At 36.5% G+C, this 20,030-nt stretch overlaps 3 protein-coding genes across 3 annotated transcripts in view; 1 reads left to right on the forward strand and 2 right to left on the reverse strand.

Moving 5' to 3' along the window:
• Positions 1-6,041, reverse strand: part of LOC112056966 (small G protein signaling modulator 1-like) — a 49,300-nt gene extending 43,259 nt beyond the window's left edge. Inside the window, exon 1 of the mRNA XM_052882872.1 lies at positions 5,841-6,041. Within this exon, the coding sequence (XP_052738832.1) occupies positions 5,841-5,859 (19 nt within the window). The 5' untranslated portion in view covers positions 5,860-6,041. The remainder of the gene's footprint in view (positions 1-5,840) is intronic.
• Positions 6,042-7,862: 1,821 nt separating this feature from the next.
• LOC112047606 (vacuolar protein sorting-associated protein 33A) lies at positions 7,863-15,961 on the forward strand. The gene is made up of 11 exons (XM_052882783.1): positions 7,863-8,164; positions 9,045-9,244; positions 9,974-10,153; positions 10,833-10,953; positions 11,384-11,531; positions 12,087-12,250; positions 12,815-12,985; positions 13,685-13,810; positions 14,222-14,407; positions 14,754-14,877; positions 15,515-15,961. The coding sequence occupies exons 1-11, from the start codon at positions 8,048-8,050 to the stop codon at positions 15,796-15,798; spliced, it is 1,821 nt and encodes a 606-aa protein (XP_052738743.1). The 5' UTR covers positions 7,863-8,047; the 3' UTR covers positions 15,799-15,961.
• A 788-nt stretch (positions 15,962-16,749) lies between these two features.
• Positions 16,750-19,115, reverse strand: LOC112047605 (exocyst complex component 8). The gene has a single exon (XM_024084755.2). It carries the CDS (start codon positions 18,993-18,995, stop codon positions 16,947-16,949), a length of 2,049 nt encoding a protein of 682 aa, XP_023940523.2. The 5' UTR covers positions 18,996-19,115; the 3' UTR covers positions 16,750-16,946.
• Positions 19,116-20,030: the final 915 nt, after the last annotated feature.

Genomic DNA, 20,030 nt, shown 5'->3' on the forward strand with positions numbered 1-20,030 from the left:
TTTATTCTCTGCGTGTGTGAAGTCTGCCAATCCACATTGGGCCAGCGTGGTGGACTATTGGCCTAACCCCTCTCATTATGAGAGGAGACTTGAGCTCAGCAGTGAGCCGAATATGGGTTGATGACGAAAGGTTTTGACTTTGTAACGTTGTTCAGGGTGTCATTTGCCAATATAAAACAAAGCTACTTCTTTACCAAGTAAGTTTCCCCACTCAAACGGGATTCACGCGTAGCTAGTATGTTATAAACAGGTATTGTTAGCTATAATATCCCAACGAGACCTTACCTACATAACAAAAAAAATTTTCTATAATAAAAGTAGGTTCTGAATATAAGGTATCCTATTGAAAATATTCCATGTAACATTAGCTCTTTACGGCACATAAGCCTTCACCTGTCAACTTCTCAATAGGTACGTCCCACGCCATTATTGATACAAGTATTTTCTGCTTAAGAGTCGCTTTTCGGGAGCATTAAAGTAGAATTATGAATTTACTTTTTTTTTTGTATGTACCTCGAAGAAATCTCTTAATGGATCACTTTTTTGTCTGTCTATCAGACTTTTCTTTACAGGAATCCATGAACATCTATATCTATCTACACTTATTAATATTTTAACTGTACATTGAAGATATTTTAAAAAAATTCTTAAAGGGCATTATATAATCGATACTGAAGCCAAAAATATTTTATTTTATTTTTTGTCTGTTATTTTATTGACCAGGCATCACGCTGAAACTACTGAATTAATTCAAATGAAAATCGGCACGATTTGAGACCATAATACGGAGAAGGTTATAAGATACTTTTTATCGCGAAATTAAAATCGCAAGGGGTGATATAGGGTTTGAAAGTATGTATAGAAAGTCGTTTCAAATAATACTCGTACTCCTCGTCTCCAATTTTTCAGTTATGTGCATTTTAAGGAATGAAATATCAGTGTCTCAAACCGTGAAGAAAAAACATCGTGAGTAAACCTGCATAACTGAGAAGTTTCTCAATTCTCTACGTGTGTGAAGTTAGTGTAGTGGACTATTGGATTAACCCCTCTCATTCTGAGAGGAGACTCGTGCTCAATAGTGAGCCGAAATTGGGTTGCTAATGATGATGACTTTTCGCATTTATATATTACGATTACCGATATATTAAGGTTATATAGGCATCATGGTGAATGATGGTACATTACCAACAGATAACCTTATCATCAAGCTTGTCGTCAGATAACATTATATTGCTCTGAAGATTTGAAGATTTAAAAATGAAACGAGAATTCAAAAATTACCATCGGCGAACTAAACATATTTGTACTTTTTGAATTTCATTGTAAACAAAATTTGGATAGAAAATAGAGCCAAATTCTCTAGCATGAATTTTCGGAAAATAACGTTTATAGAGGGAAATCTGAAATATTTATTTATACCGTTACAAATGAATTTGATTATAGGTGACGTGGGATGTCAATCATAGAATTCCAAAGAGTAAATTAATAAGAATTCATAGATAATTCAGATAATAAATTGTATTTCAGCGGCCTTTACTAAGCCTGAGACAATTTCGAAATCACACTAATATTATAAAGGCGAAAGTTTGTGTATGTGTGTATAAAACATACTAATGTTCGTTCCTCCTTTACGCTGCGGCTACTGAAGCGATATGGCTAAAATAGATTTCACTCTGGATTAACACATAAGCTACTTTTCATCCAGTAAAAATCCATGGTTCCCGAGGGATTTGTGAAAAACTGAATTCCTATATAAAATCTTAAACTGACCCGAGCTGGAAATGGAATCCAGGACCTCTCTATTGAGAACCACAGCACTACCAACTGTACCAGAGAGTTCGTCAAAACTTCATAAATGAAGTTACAACTAGATCTAACATCATCACTATCTGGTATTGGTGCAAATTATTATCATTTCGCATAAATTATACTACCTTAATATTATATACCTAACAGTCGCCTAAACCAAATTTACATAATATTATTGACAGTTTATTGACAACCTTGAGGACTCATTACGAACTATGGAGAAGGAATTTTCCATTTTGTATAATTTGTACGTATAATGCCTACCCTAATTAAAGGGCTTGCGCACGCCACTACCTGTACTGTACCTATACATACGCAACTTTTCTGAAAAATTACAGCAGAATTATTTTTCTCCTTTTCCCTCTAACTAAAAGAAAATCTTTTTACGGCTTTTTCGATAATACCTAAACAACGAATTGGATTTGAAATGTTTTACATGTGAACTTGTGCGGTTTAAAAAAAACGGCCAAGTGCGAGATGAACTCCCCCACCGAGGGTTGCGTACGTAGGATTATTATTTATTATAAGTAAAGTTCAGGAAACGAATTGCGCAGTTTTTGCCGAACGATTTCCGAAATCCAGCTTCAAACAGACCACCTGGATTTAATTATAAATATAGGTATAGTTTTGATATTTTGTCTTGCATTTTTATTCCGATTGTGTAAGTGCCTTAGGCTCCTTAATGAGACCTCAGCAGCGTCACCATCATCGCCTGATAGGGCCCAAAGGCAGAGGCAGAAGATGTGAGCGAAACGACTCTCTAAGGGCGTCGTCTCTGAGACTCGGACTTAGAGGCCCATTCTGGAAGGGTGTTTTGGGTGTTCACTCCGGGCGCCCGCGCCCCTGATTTCGTGGGTTGTACTTGTGGTCTTTACGTAACTCAAGTAATTCCTACGATGGCGTTCTAGTACATAAGACCATCACCATCATAGAAAAGATTATAGAAGAAAATACCGTAGACAAAGAAGTTAGATATCTTTTAGTAGGCACGATTACATGTACAGTTTGGCTAGGGACTGAAATCGCCCGGCATATTTAAAAAAACTACTAATCTTGATTAAAAAAACGTTTAAGTGTGAAAACATTAATTACTACATATTGAAATTAAATGAAAAACTTTAGGTGTGACAAAAGTGGTGGTCCAGAAGTCAGTACAAGTACAGTTTTTCAAGGGCTTGTAGTCTATAAAGTAACTTAGCATTTTTATATATTTATTAGGTATTTAATTTTTTTACTTCATAAAACCTAACCAGTTTAAATAGTAGTGGGGTCCCATTTTTTTATTTGCACCAGGGCCTTTGGTTACCTACCTACGCCCACTGCATATGGATCAGCAGTAGGCAAGTACTTTATACATTTAAATCACTAATCGTAATCACGATCTAACAAAAAAAACACGTTGATATTAACTTTCTATCTCAATTAATAATTATTATTATTACCTATTGTCTAATTAATCATCCACCTGTTTAATCTTTTGTTAATAAAATCTAATTAACGTAGACAATAAGCACAAGGAATATTCACATCAAAGATTTGCGTTCAAAATTCAATGGAAAGAATGGAAAATGTTAATGTAAATCACCGGCTTTCTGCAAAGTTTTCCATTGAGGCCACGTTTCGCATCGAATACCCATAAGAAGTCATCCAAGTGTTGACGGCTGAGTAACTTTGCTTAAATCGTAGTCAAATGTTCTGAAAATTTTCCCTTTAAAGCTATTATGCTTCTTTTTACCCTGTCATTGACCTTGTGTACCCCTAACTAAGCTAACCTTGTTGTTTCTTAGAAACTAGCGGACGCTCGCGACTTCGTCTGCGTGAAACTCGATTAAAATTCAACTACCCCTACCCTACCTCATTTTTAGGGACCCGTAGTCCACAAGGAACCCTTATAGTTTCGTCATGTCCGTTTGTCCGTCCGTCCGCGGTTTAGCGCAGAGACTATAACTACTAGAAAGCTGAATAAGCACAAATATGTAAATAAAAAATGTGAATAAAGTCTTCAAAAATATCTTTTTAGGGTACCTCCCCTACATGCAAAGTGGGGATTAATTTTTTTTTGTTCGTTTATTTCATTGTGTAGGGTATCGTTGGTTAGGTCTTTAAAAGTTGTAAGAGGTCTTTTACCAACATATTTCGATTTAGGGATTCGTTTGTAAAATACCAAGCTTTAAAGAGCTAATTTTATTAGAGTCAAGTATCCCCACCCATTACTGGCTAAACGGTTGTTTATGGATATGTGGAAAAATTCACGAAAGTAGGATATGTAATGAAATTACTAAAAAACTATAACCGCTAATAAGCAATTACAAAAAATGATGTTAGGTGTAAAAAAGAAAAGATCCGGAAAACCCAAAGAAAGAGTTTAAAAAATTGTAATAAATGCAACCTACGAGTAGGTACATTTATTACGAGTCTTCCACTAGCTTTGGGTTGTAAATTTTTAGGCGAAAGTTAGTTGCATAGTTAGTTAGTTTCATTAGGTTGCACGAAGTTCAGGTAAACAGGATTTATGTAGGTATTAGATAATCATCTTTATTTTGACGGCCTCCGTAGCGCAGTGGCGTGCGCGGTGGATTTACAAGACGGAGGTCCTGAGTTCGATCCCTGCTGGGCCGATTGAGGATTTCTTAATTGGTCCAGGTCCAGCTGGTGGAAGGCTTTCGGCCGTAGCTAGTTACCACCCTACCAGCAAAGACGTGTCGCCAAGCGATTTAGCGTTCCGGTACGATATCGTGTAGAAACCGAAAGGGGTGTGAATTTTCATCCTCCTCCTAACAAGTTAGCCCGCTTTCATCTTAGTCTGCATCATCACTTACCATCAGGTGAGATTGTAGTCAAGGGTTAAAAAAATCATCACTCAAATGAATATTAATTACCTTTTTGAGACTATGGGTCTCATATGAAGGTTGAGAGTCATACAGCCAAGCGGGCGATGAAATAAGCCCTGTTCGAAATATTTCTGGGTGATCGTATCAGGAATGAGGAGATCCACGGAATCCAATATCACCGACATAGCTCAACAAGTCGCGAAGCTGAAGTGCCATTGGGCGAGGCACTTAGTTCTAAGAGCCTATGGACACTGGGGTCTTGGTACTGGAATGGCGACCCCACTTCGGAAAGAGCAGTGTTGGTTGACCCCTCACCAGATGGACTGAAAATGTCAAGCGAAACGCAGGGAGTCGCTGGATGCTGGCGGCTCAAAATCGTGGTATTTGGAAGTCCTTACAAAAAGCCTATATCGTGCAATGGGCGTTGAATCAGCTAATATGATGATGAAGTATATTTTTGCAGTTATGGTACCTATATTCAGCCCGCCTACAGTTCTACAAAAATACACCCAAATCAACAAATCTGTAAATCCCTCCCTGGAGACGGCTATTTATTCTCCAAATCTCTACATTTATTTCAAGCGAACTTAGGAAACAGAGATTAATTGCCTAGGCGTTCCCATGAAGCCTTTTTCTCGAAATTCCAACCGAACTTGAAGACAATTAATCATACCTGAGTACCCTGCCCATTAGAATGATAAGCTTTCGGGTTTCGTATGATATCATAGAGATGTAGAGCGAGGATGGTGTTCCATTAATCAAATTCCGGCTACGTCATCCTTTAACTTGTATCTAGATAAATAGTATAGGTACATACATTTTTACAACATCACAAAGTAATTAAATAATAATTTATTACGAAAAACAGTAATTAAGCGGCAAGATGGAGAAAAATAAATAAATCATTTATACCTTCGCTTTGAGACAGAAAACATATAACTCATCACTTTTTATAATTAAAATAATTTAAGTAAGCACTCGTACATACAAGTCTGTATAAAAGTTTTCTGCAGCTAAACTTATTATCTCGCGTAAAAACAATTCCGAACATCGCATGGATCGCCCACACGCTGTTATCATGTCAAGCCGAAGTACGACAGTTAGAGTGCCCTACAAAACACGACCTTAGCCTATTATCATACTATTTGCATAGTAAAAAAAAGGACAATAACTCCATGGAATTTGCCAAATCTTACATACCTTTATTTTGTGCGGCCATCACTGCGAGCTGACGAAGTGTGTCTCATTATTTACGAGGAAGACACTCACATGTCGCACATATTATCAATTCAATTATGCTGGATCGTTGGACGCTGAGCTAAACGTGTTTACAATGTCACTGATGGTTGAAAATGGCTTGTTTAGTGGAAAAATCGATGTGGCGCCGCGCGCAGTCGGCTAGCAGTGCCGTACACGAGTGATAAGGGTCCTGAAGCATTTCCTATATCTATCCCTCGTATAGATGACATACTCTGAATTTCGGGCACGTACCATACGCTGGAAAATGGCTGATTGGGTGGATTGTGTACAATGTTATTTCAAATACAAACCTTTATTCTGTTGGCATGGATAAATAAAATTCTATTTTCGAATGAAATAATGAGCGAGACTTACTGACGAATTTCCAAATATTCGTAACTTAGCTACTTTAAGTACCTACATACTACGTAAGATAATGATGATATAATATTATGTTATCTATTACATATAACGAACATTTTTCTTAAATAAGTGGGAAGTACCTACATATTATCTCCTATCTATACTTAAAATAAAACTGTAACAGGTCAAACTCTGAAATGATGCGAGTAGGTACCTAGGTACACTCTGTAATGAAAATGTTTTCAACTGACGAAAAACAGAGAGAAGGTTAACAATTCGACGTGTATATTTATTTTTATGTATGAACACGTGTAAGTTTTTTTTAATGATAAAGGGTATATTTCGAATTATATCTCATATAAATTTGGGAGAAAAAATCCAAGCTAAGGGTAGGAAAACAAGGGAAATATTGATTGTATACCCTTTAATTGTAAAGTTAAACCACGCATAACTTATTATAGTGACCTAGTCCGATTTTGACAATTTTTTTTTATTACATTCTTCAAAATTAATCCCACGGGGAGGACTTGCTGTCCTCTCTTGAAATCTTTTGACCGGGTCTCGCATGATGGCCTTCTTAGTACAATTCCTGCTTAAAGTATTCCACCAAGCTTGTGTGATTGGATATCTGATTTCTTGAGTGAACGTTCCTTTCGTGCAGTCACTGATGGTCGTTCATCTGGTATAGTGGCTATTAATGCCGAAGTATCTCAAGGTATTCTCTCCGCTACACTATTTTTGCTACCTACATATTAACGACCTGCTTAAACCTGGAATCCTTGGATATGTAGATGACAGCCCTGTAACGAAGAGATAATACATGTCCGGTCCCCGCGTCAGTGGAATAGAAACCAATGAACTCCGAGAGGCGATATTTGAACTCTTGAACTCTACCCCTAAAGAAGTTTCCGATTGGGATGATGCCAATTTGGTTCAGTTCAACGCAACCAAAACGCAGGCGTGTCTGCTTTCCGAAATATCCTATTGAAATCAATGTTTGTTACGCGTAATAGATAAAGTTATATTGTTTATGTTTATGTAGGTATATCATCATCATCATTATCAGACTTCCACCTTAAATGAGAAGAGGGTATGGAGCTTGTACCCACCACGCTACTCTGTTTGCGGGCTGACATTATATGTTAATGCTACTGGCCGAGACCGAAGGTTTAACGTGCTCTCTGAGACACGGGAATGTAGAACTACTACTAACTTCCGGGCCAAGAATTAACCCGGTTTTTTTTGCAGAAGAAAGTCAGTGGGTCAAAAACCCACTGAATTTCTTCTGAAATTGAATCGAGATTGAATTCAGAGCATCGTGATTCGCAGTCACATAGGCTACTGGCTAAGAACCGAATCGACGAAGCAGTTTGTTGGTACTAAATACAACCTACTTTTAAAAAAAAAAACTCTATCGTATCCTCTTTGATGACGGTTACGTCATTATTTCATATAGCAAGAGAAACCTTAAAATGTCTATGTCAATCTGTGTGTTACTGTCAGTGTCACCTTTTCCCTACGGGAAAGAATAAAAAAAATATTTTGACAGTGTCGGTTGGGTTGTCGCTGTCGCTGTCACTGTCACTGTCACTGTCACTGTCACATACCCAATAGTCAATACAAAATATTTTGTAATTTGTTTTGCCGTGTTTCCAGTCATGTTTTGTGCTTGTTTCTGTTTTATTAATTCTTAATTCAGTTTACAGAAGGCCGCCAAAGAATAGACATCGAAATTATTTCGTTCTCGCTATATTCTTTATAACTGTTTACTGTTGTATCCCAAATAGCAAATAAACATATCGATAATGAAGGAAACAAAAATGAGTACCCATTTATCGGGAGGAAGATTAAACGTTGCTATATTACAGGAAACGATGAGAAAAGAGTTGCTAAATCTTTTGCAGCTGTGTGAAGGAAAAAAGGTATTTAGACTTATGTGCATGTGTACTCTAAATAAGGATAATAACTTTGTATTTTTTTTAACGTAAACCACCCCCCACATATGGGATAAACTTGTTCTAGGAGTACATGACGGGAGTAAGATACAACAAGAGACCTTACAGTTTTAGTTAATCCCCTTTACCTATTAAAAATAGATGTGTATTTTAAGATATTAATATCTCATGTCTCAGACTGTGAAGGAAAAACTTTGTAAAGAAACCTGCATACCTGAGAATGTCCTTAATTCCCTACTTATGTGAAGTCTGCAGATCTACATTAGGCCAGCGTGGTGGACTTTTGACCTAACCCCTCTCATTATGAGAGGAGACTCGAACTCAACAGTGAGCTGAACATGGGTTACTAATGATGAATATCAAAATTATTATAATGAATTTCCACTTAGTAAGTAATTATTTACTGTTTACAGTTAAATTCAAATTTTAGTTTTGTTTAAGTTGGCAAGTTATGTCTTGCCAACTTAAACAAAACTAAAATTTTTAATGGTAAAATAATAATTGTCTAGAATTAAACGCATGTTGAGTTAGCCTGTAAGTGGGGTAATGTAGTATTATAATCTTAATGCATGATTCTTGCATTTTCTTAATTATCTGTGTGTATCAAGTTTGCCAATCCACATTGGGCCAGCTTGGTGGACTATTGGCCTAACCCCTTTCATTCTGAGAGGAGACTCGGACTCAACAGTGAGCCAAATATGGGTTGATAATGAATCTTAATGCATGTTTAATTAGTCATATGTTTTTTTTATACAACATTGGCTTCCTAATAAATAAATGAACTTCTGCTCAGAAATCCAGATTCATATCAAAAATGTTTTTTTTAAATACCAACAATTTGTTGTAGGTAACTATCTGGGATGAATGGCTAGCTGGCCCAGTAGGACTTGTGGCCCAGTACTCTTTGCTGAAGGAACATGAGGTGGTGGACATGTTTCCGTTGCGGCCAGGCAGCCTTCCCACTATATCTGTGAAACACATAATATTCATTGCTCGGCCAAAATTAGAACTTATGGACCTTGTTGCTGATTATATACATTCCTTAAGGTATTTTACAAGATATATTATAATTCATCAAACTTACTAATTACAGAGAAGTTATAAAGAAATATATTTTTATATTTTATATCTGTTAAATGAAAAGTTTAGTAGGAAATGCCTCATTACAATCTATAGACAGTTGCTTCTATATAAGTAGACTTCAATAGTAAGGTGTTGAAATTGGATCAACAAATAAGTAAATCTATATTATTTTTATTTGTATATGAATGTGAAAAGTAGCACTCGGTGATTTTTCAAAATTTATTTATTTCAAGTAGGCTCAGTTTACAAGCACTTTTGAAACATCAGTTGACTATTTGTAAAGATTCTACCACCGTTTCGGAAGGCAGGTTCTGCTTAGAAGGGCCGGCAAGAAACTCAACAGAATATTTTCAAACAAAGTGAAACACTGTAAGCTGAAAGTGATTGTGAAAATATTTAAAAATAATTTACATCAAAAATCATAAATCAAAGCAATAATCAATGTAGATCTTTTTATTTTATTCTTTTACAAGTTAGCCCTTGACTACAATCTCACCTGATGGTAAGTGATGATGCAGTTGAAGATGGAAGTGGGCTAACTTGTTAAGAGGAGGATGAAAATCCACACCCCTTTTCAGTTTCTACACAACATCATACCGGAACACTAAATTGCTTGGCGATACGTCTTTATTGGTATGGTGGTAACTAGCCACGGCCGAAGCCTCCCGCCAGCCATTGTTTTCTTTATTCCAGAACAAAACAAACATCACCAGTGGAGTTTCATCTATTCTTTGTACCTAGAAAGAGTGAGCTGTGTGAAAAACATTTGAAAAACAGAGGGGTGCTGAGTAACTTGTCCATCCAGGAGTTCAAATGTGACATATTCCCCTTTGAAAGTGACGTCATGTCGTTGGAGTTACAAAATGACTTTAGGTAAATTTTTTCATCATGATAACTTTTAACAAACAACCAATTAATTAGTTTGGTACAAGTATAATATTAATTTATGAATAATAAATTAATGAACATTGAAATGTTTATCACGATTAAAATAGGTATAATTTTAATAGAAATATGTAGTTCATATGTTTCAGTTTTATTTATATAGTTTTTATTTGCAATAAATAATCTACTATCTTGAACTCATCACCATAATCATCATCATCATAATCATCATCATCATCATCATCATCGTCATCGTCATCATCATCATCATCATCATCATCATCATCTTCATCATCATCATCATCATCATCATCGATCATCATCATCATCATCATCATTATCATCGTCACCATACCAGCCAATGAACATCCACTGCAGGACATAGGACTTTTGTAGGGAGTTCAAAACATCACTATCCAGAACAAATCTCTCTGACTCACTTGATGTCATCAGTCCACCTGGTCTGGTTGGCTAACACTGCGCTTTCTAGAGTGGGTTGTCCAGCACTTGAGACCCAACATCCATTGGCTCTTTAAACTATGTGTATATATAACTTACTATGTGTATAAATTAACTATTAACTACATATATGTAAGAATAAAATGGTATATAATTTAATTGATTTAATTTTGCATGTTGTAGTTTATGAGCAATGTATATATTTCAGAGAAAATTACTTGGAAGGGGATCCAACATGCTTGTACAATGCAGCGCAAGCACTACGAACCATACAACAGCTTTATGGAATCATTCCACGTGTTTATGGCAAAGGGAATGCTGCTAAACAAGTAAGTATACATAACATAAGTATACATAACATAAGTATACATAACATATGTGCCTCAGTAGTTCATAGATACAAAGGTTGTCTAATAACTGTCTTCTTTTTTCTGGGCCTTGGCAGCACTTGGCTAGGTTTTGTTGTGAGCGCTTTAGTGTAAGTGGGAACTTACAAAAAATTAAAAATGAAGATTACTTAAAATTGAAAGATGAGCTCAGCATGCTGCAGTAATTCGTCTTCTGAGGTCATCTTTCAATTTTTTTATTCAAACAATTAATTGAGCTTCTAGAGAAGATAGAATTTTTAGGTAGTAGTAATTTTTTTTTTTCAATCTAGAAGAACGTTTAAAGATGTGAACGTGAACAATTAAAGACCTTTTGACAGGTGTCAACTTTTTGTGAGCTACAGCTAATCTTTAATGTTGTGAATTGTGGTAGGTGTGGGATCTTCTTTGTCGTTTAAATAAAGAAGAGCAAGTGCCGCGAGGAGCCACCACTTCGTGCATCGACCAGCTGCTGCTGTTGGATCGAGCCATCGACTTCACTAGCGTCATGTCCACACAACTCACGTATGAAGGACTTATAGGTAAGTCCAACGTGTCACTAATATAACCATGCTACTAATACAGAAAACTCTGCCGTGTAATCAAAGCTACGCACCACATTTTTGACGATCTCACTGGCGCTGTTTATAGTGTTGTCGACCAATAGCAGTGTAGTTGAAAATATCGCTCTCTCTTCCCGCCACAACGAAAGATAGAGTGATATTTTCGATTGCACCGTTACTAGTCCGTATTTGTCTTAGTCGAGATGTGGTGCTTATCTTAGACCTTAACTGGTATGTGTGTAAATGTGGCTTGTGGATAAGATGCTTGCTTACAAGATGCCCATCTAGGTTACAACTAACCACAACTAAACACATTTGTTACTTGAGTTTTATATTCCTACATTAGATGTTTAAAATAATTAACATCAGATTTAAGTGATTCATCGATCTCCTATTAAAAAGTAGATACACAATCAGCGACCAGAAAACGGCCCCACTCAATGAGTGCCAAACACAACTTCTTGGCACTCAATTCAAGTTTGCAAAACCTTAAACACATAAACACTATAGTTCCACTTTGTTTTCTTAACATAGACGAACTGTACGGCATAAAGAACTCGACGGCGACATTCCCCGGCCACAAGTTCGTGTCTCCAGACGACGCCAGCCCGGAGGTGACTGCTACGGAGCGGAAGCGCATCATACTTAACTCCAGTGAGGAACTCTTCGCTGAACTGAGGGACTGTAACTTCACTACGGTTAGATCCCATTCTTTAATAAAAAAAAATATTTGACCAGCGGAAATCCGATCCGCTGAGAAGGGCCGGATTAAAGAGGTCTAGAGGCTCTCGCAAGTTTGTAGGTATATTTCATTTCATTTACATCATCAAGTCTTTAATTTTTTTGCTACAAACTTGAAATTTGGCAGGGTGGTGGTTTATAGTTACAAACCGATTTTGCGACAGAAAAACCGGATTAAAGAGGTCTAAAGGCTCTCGCAAGTTTGAATGAATGGCCTTAATTTTTCATGCTACAAACTTGAAATTTGGCAGGGAGGTAGTTAATTTAGTTAACGTTTTCTATGAATCGATTTAGCTTTAATTTTTAATTTTTCAGCACATGGTACGACTAAACTGCATTAAAGGTTGGGATTTTTGTATTTTGTACAAAAACCAATATAACTTAAAATCCATGAAATTTCGGCTAACATATATTGCGTTATTTTAGGGACACTCTGTATAATCATTAACGTAGTGTTAGTACTGTTAGTAATCCTTTCTCATAAGATTTAATAAATACGTTGAACGTGTTACGTTATGTAGGTGGGGCCTGCTTTGTCAAAGAAGGCGCGAGTGATCAAGACCCAGTTGGACGAGCGGCACAACGACAAGTCGGTGCAGGAGATCAAACAGTTCGTGTCGCGCTTGCCGCAGATGTTGGCCAACAAACAGTCGCTCGCCACGCACATGGCCATTGCGGAATACATCAAAGAGGTTTTTTATATATCATTGTCGTCATCATCATTGACTCACTGAAGGACCAATCCTTTCTTTCTTTATAGGAATCTCCAAGAATAAGATCTTTATTGTTGATAATCTTATACAGTTAAGGTTATGACTAAGTCAGTGTAGTAGCTTCTTCACTTGAATAAAGTACTTACATGGATTAAGGATCCGAAACATATAGATATTAATTAATATAAGTTAAGGATTTCTTGTAAAACTTATTGTAATGTATTTTTAATTTTTTTACAAACGTCAAAAACGCTGTCGTCCATTTTCTGACGTCACGATGTTACTTGATGTCACTAGAGGAATAAACATATAAACATCAAATTAAGCCAAGTCAAATTTTTTGCTTCTCTCACTGTTGTCATTATACGGTTTAGTGTTTAGGGGTTCATGTAACGTCATGACACAGATTAAATATAGATAATCATGACCGATAGCGTTTTGGCTCGTTTTGTCAAAAAATATTTGAAAACTAAAATTTTCATGTATTCATGTGTGTGTGAAAAAATATGATAATTTGTTTAAGACCCTTTAAAAAAAGCGTTAATGTAGCCTATTCCCTGTGTCGTGAAAATTACTTCCTTCCCTTGTTTGTGCTTATAGTAGATTGTTGTATATGGTGCTAAAGTGATGCATTATGTCCCCAAAAGTGACCCAATATGTATTTTTTAAATATTTCAGACCACAGACACTTTTGATTTTCACGATACCATCCAGTGTGAGGAGGATTTTTTGAATTGCATCGACAACGACAAAGCCTGTCCATTTATAGAAGATCTTATAGCTACAAAGCAACCATTGAATAAGGTAAGATTAATTCTATACTAAACATGAATGAATCGTTGATTTTTTCATGGAGATCAATATTAAAAAGTAAGTTAAGGAATTTTTTAAAGGACGCCCATAAATAAACTGAAATAGCCTAATCTTATTTCAATGCAAAATGCAGATGAACGCAATACCATTCTTTAGAATGAAATATACATTAAAGCTTGCTGCACACAATTAATTGTGTGACAAGCAATTTAAATTGTTAAAAAGGAACTAACGGAAAAGAAACGCTAAGTACTCATAAAAAACACCCTAAGCTTACCCTAAGCTAGTAAAACACGTCACCAGTATGTCTAGCATGCTACCAACATTTGTCTATTTCTCGTCACGAGTTGAGTTGTTTAGTCACATGTGTACAGGAAAGTACCTGGAACAATTATCTTCCAGGTACTTCGGCTCATCTGCCTTCAATGTGTCACGGGGTCAGGGTTGAAGCCCAAGGTGTTGGAGTACTACAAGCGCGAACTGGTCCAGGTGTACGGGCTCAACACCTGGCTGTCTCTGTGCAACCTGGAGCGGTGCCTGCTGCTGCGGCCGCAGACTGGCATCCGGCAGTATGCCGTACTCAGGAAGGTAACTTGAAGCCCAAGGTGTTGGAGTACTACAAGCGCGAGCTGGTCCAGGGCTTCACGATTTGTAAAGATCCTTATGACAGAAACCGTTAAGGGAAGCATAACCCCCATCCATCCAACATGAAGCATCTTTAGTGTTTCTCCTTTATAGACGACGATTTTCCACTTAACATCAATAGGCCTAAGATGTAACATATCTCGAGACCAGATACAAATGCCGACACATAGCGGCGCAATCAGAAATATCAATCTCTCGTGCCAAACCAACGAAAGGGATCGATAATTCCACTTTGCTGCTATTGGTCGATAATGTTCTTCTCTTTTCACGTTTATACTTTTTATTCCAGACTTTACACCTAACTATGGACGATTCTGATGCTAATGCGAAGGAGAAGAGCTACTTGTCGTGCAAGTATGTGCCGCTAACTGTCAGGTTAAGTGAACACATCGCTAAAAATAAAGGATGGGCTGGTGAGTACTTTTTTATGTATATCCAGATACGTGCATTTTAACAAATTAAATATGGCGTCCCCAAACTGTGAAGGAAAAACATAATAAAGAAAACTGCATATCTGTGAATTTTCTTAATTCTCAACTGTGTGAAGTCTGCCAATCCACATTGGGTCAGGGTGGTGGACTATTAGCCTAAACCCTCCCATTGTTAGAGGAGACTTGTGCTAACAGTGACCCTAATATTTGACTCTTTAAATATCATATTAGTGATGACCTATGGTTCCGAGACTTGGTCGCTAACTATGGGCCTCATAATAAGGCTCAGACTCACACAGCGGTCGATGGGACGAACTCTGTTAGGAGTATCTCAGCGTAATCGAATCAGAAATGAGGAGATCCGCAAAGAAGCAAAGTCACCAACATAGCTCAACGAGTTGCGTAGCTGAAGTGGCAATGGGCGGAGCACATAGTTCGAAGAGCTGGCTGTTGGGATCCCAAGATACTAGAATGGCGGCCCCACACCAGAAAGCGCAGGGTTGGTCGACCCCCCACTAGCAAGCCGCTGGATACTCGCGGCTCGAGACTGTTTTGTTAATGATGATGATGATGATGATAAAGTAGTAAAACTGTTGAATGTCAAATTCCCGTTTTACAGGTATATCGGATGTCCTGAGCAATCTTCCCGGACCATCTTTAGAAGAGCTTCAGAGCCTGCAGCCTCGCATGACAAGACGTAACTCAATCTCCAGCGAAAACTCATCCTCCTTAGAAACTCCGAGGGTAGTTCTAGTTTTCTTTATCGGAGGGTGCACGTACCATGAGATCTCCGCGCTAAGAAGTCTCAGCCAGCAAGAAGATTCTAATGTTGAGTTTGTGATACTTACAACTAAATTAATAAACGGCAACACTTTTCTTGAAGCACTTATGGAAGCTGAATAATAAGCTTGCCATGTATTATAATTTATAAATATATACAGTCCTCACCCGCGTAATAAATGGATGTGACGACCTAGTGTCTCGTCCCAACTCCCAGGCACATTTTGTATTTTGCAATTTTAAATCTGGAAATTATTAAGACATTATTTCCAAAATTATTATTTTTTTTATAAAATGACATCTAGTCAAATATTTAAAAAAGATTTCTCAGCCAAGTGGTTTGCCTGTGGAAATAAATTTTTGATTTATATGTACAACTACTTGTTACTTAATTAACAAAAGTCAAATTTAAACTAATATTTTAAAAAGAATAGAGTAAGATTTGATTTTTGTCTGATTATTATTAATGTTCATATTAATGGCCTATTCTCTGAAATTACTAAAACAATTGATAAGTCTTTCACCAATGGAAAGAAGAAAAAAAAAATTATCAGCGTGAGTAAGCTATATTTTGATGCGGGTGATGTAGGGTGTCTGCAAATCTTTATGATTCCAAAGATGTTTTAAATAATTATAAAGCCAAATGCTTTTTAATATATATTAGGCCCATTTTGAAGTCCATAAAACTGTTATAATTACTATGACTAGCTAGATTTGGCTTTTAATGAATCAAGTTTTTTAGAAAATAAATAGAAATTAAATGAGATTCAATACACATATACAATGGGTAATTGGTTTGTAAATTTTGGGGCAAGTTATATCCCTTATGTCTCAGTATTTAGACTCTCATTTCAAGCCTATGCAATAATTAACACTTTTATAGAAAAGTGAAAGGCAATGATTATTACAAATTGTATGTTATTATGTCAATAATGATAAATTAAAACTATAATTAAAAAGTGGTATTATATATGTATAATTTATAGAAATATTATCAATACATGTTTTAAAGGATATGTTGACTTTTATTTACCTACATGAAATAATTCCTAAATTAAAATAAAAACAAAAACAAACCATTAGTCTTGGTTTATTAAAATTTAATATTATTATTTAACTTGCATATAATATAAATTTTAATTTGATCAGTTTTAAATAAACTTACAAAAATCTTGCACGCTTAATGTCTATATATTACATTATTAAAGCTTCAGCGTAATAAAAATAATCTTTTCGTTCACCAACATTAGTTGTGTATGTCTTGACTACTCTCATAAATACTCATTACTTGTGTATGTGATGTTTGACTTCTTTGGTGGTGCAATATGGACACCATATTCCACAGCTAAATCTAATAGTTTCACATTGTCATAGCCGACTTTGTCTTTATATTTCTTTATCATGTGAGTCATCACAGTTTCCAATATGAATTTGAAATTTTTATGTGCATACGTAGTATCATTACCCGTTGAGAATTTAAGACGGGAACTGAATATAGCACATATACATTCATCTACTACGTCCATCATGTCCTTAGTAACAATTTCTAGGCCAACATTCTGCACAGTTATCACAGACTGTGCAAACCATATAGTGCTGCTAGATAAATCCACCCACGTTTCATTTATTACATACCTAACTAAGATAAGGCCCAAATTTTCCATTTGTGATAAGAATTTATTAACTCCTGCTTTAGTATGCATATTGACGGGAGTCCATTTGTCTTCTGAGACTTTAGTTTTCATGGAATCTACAATCTTCTCCTTGTACTCTCTTAAAGCTTTAATAATTGGCGATCTCAAACAGCTGTTCATTTGAAACCTTAAATCTAACCCGAACTCACAGAAAAGCGTACATTGCTCTCTTAAACTCTGAACACACTCTAATATGGAATCTAATGCACACTGCGGTGTAAATACTTGCTTTATAATTTGACTCATCAGTATTCTAAGTTGCATACTAGCCCACACTACGAAGGCGCTTAACTTATTGTTAGGAAATAATGAAATGAACTCTGTTAAGGCATCACTCAGAGAGCAGAAGAAAACTTCCCCGACTTGCTTTACGTAACTATAGATAGAACCCTCCAGCTGCACTGCTTTGACATGTGCCTTCACTGTGTGGTTGCAGATGTCAAGAAACAGTTCACAGGCCTGACTAGTCATATTGAATTTATTGAGAATGAGTACTGGGTGACGTGACGACCTCAACCCTCCTCTAGGACTCCAATTGTGAGTGACGTCGAGTTCCTTGAGTAATATCTCAGTTAAAACTTTTTGCTTTTGTTCAATCTTCTTTAATATCTCAGTCCTCTGTGGGTGGGTTACAAACTCTTCTGTACTTAATGTCCTCTGTGCCTTTATCATTAAATCATAAGTCTTTTGAAAATGCCTCTCTACTATAAAGACATCTAATTCCTCAGTGACGTCAGCCAGCCAATCGGGCAGTGGTGCAATTTGCGGAGACAGTAACTCCTCAACAGATAGACTAGGAGACTCCAATGATTCATGTTTTATTTTATCCTGGGAATCCTTCTTCTTTTGTTTTAAATTTTCCTTCTCAATGTGCATATTTTTTGCTACATCAAACTTATCGAGCCAGTCTTTTTTTATAGTTAAACTATTACACTGAAACACCCTAGTGTCTGGAAAAGCTAGCACTTTAAACGCCTGCTTCACAGTACCTAGGTCACGCACATTCACTACTGCTAAAGTACTTATGGGGTAACTAGTTTGAAATTTGTATCTCATTGGCCCGCGTCTATTCGATATCCACGATGTCAGCATAAGGCAGTCATTGAACAAATATACATGCATTCTTTGTAAGGCTGTGTTTTCTTCAGCGTCGATCTCTAATAAGTCACCTTCGTGTAAAAGATGTCTATCAGGAACGTCCAGCAAATTCATGCAGCTCTCAACTTTTTCTGAAATTGAATTGAGTTTGTTCTTGCGCTCCTCCTCGAGTCTTTCGGCCTCTAAGTCATGATTATCGAGTGACTCGCGTGACAAAGTGTTTTCGTTGCCTAAAACTGAAGCCTGAGACAAAGTCGTAAGGACCATTCGTTGATCACTTAGCAGATGAGACAGCTTGTACATTTCTGTTTCTAAGTGGGATATTTCGGTGGCGGTCTCGATGAACTGCATGTAGTTCTCATACACATTTTTCTTGAGGGCACTGGCGGTTTCTTCGGCTAAACTTTGGATTTTCTCCTTCTGCTGGGCTAACTCCTCCCCTCCGACACAAGACTTCGCTAGCTCTTTAACGTACCGTTCGGGTACGAATTCTGGTACCGCAAACTTCTCCATATTAATATCAGACATGGTTTTGCATATATATTTACAATTTCGATAGTTATTTTAAATTAAATAACACAGTTTCTCACATCATTCGATAATCGAACGACAGGACGTATCAATCAACCCATTTAAATGTCAAACTACCGTTTCGTTATTGCAAACTTGACCAACTGTCACATAACAAATGTCATATCTTTTTTAACCGTCCGTGGTTACACCTGAGCGTTCTACGGTCTGATAAAACAGAATTAATAAATTATTGATATATCCATAGAAATAATTCAAATCTATGTCGTTGTCAGATTAGTATAAATAATATCTGCTGTCACGGTCTTTACGATCACACTCCTCCGAAACGTCTCATCTCACCTCCGTGTGCCTGTACCTCAGACCAATTATTATTGTATAGGATCTGCCTCGCTCTCAGACAAATTATTGTATAGGACCTGCCTCGCTAAACGTTACTTTCCTGTCAAAGTATATGATCAACGATCTAATGCGATTATAAAAACTGTCTCTATAGAATCGATGTTAAATAGTTGTAATCGTGTTCGTCGGTTAAAGAGCTCCGTAAAATACCTTTTTGTGTATTTGAATTGAGTAAAAAACGGGCAAAAACTTCTAGTTTAGTAGAAGATATATACCAAATCTAAGCTCGTTTTCTTCAGAAAATGACAGACAATTTTGTTCGTGACTATGAGTGCGATACAGGTCCTTCTATAATTGGTCTGAGGCCTCGCTAGACGTTACTTTTTTGTTAAAGTACATGATCAACGATCTAATGCGATTCTAAAATTCAGAATTTCTTCAGAAAATCAAAGAGTATTACGTTCTATGGAAAATGATAGACAAGTTCTTGAATTTGGGTGCCACATAATTGGTCTGAGGTCTGTACCAAAGAATATAGGTAAACCAAAGAAAATAATAAACGATTAACGAAAAGATTTTCGATTTTCACAACGAAAGTGATTCTTCTTCATAGGGAAGGTTTAAATATATTTTATCAAGGTTTTGTGTTTTCTTGAAATAAGACGTTAACTAGTAAGTAAGTATCAGTTA

This window comes from Bicyclus anynana, chromosome 8, assembly GCF_947172395.1.
Source record: "Bicyclus anynana chromosome 8, ilBicAnyn1.1, whole genome shotgun sequence".
NCBI lineage: Eukaryota > Metazoa > Arthropoda > Insecta > Lepidoptera > Nymphalidae > Bicyclus > Bicyclus anynana.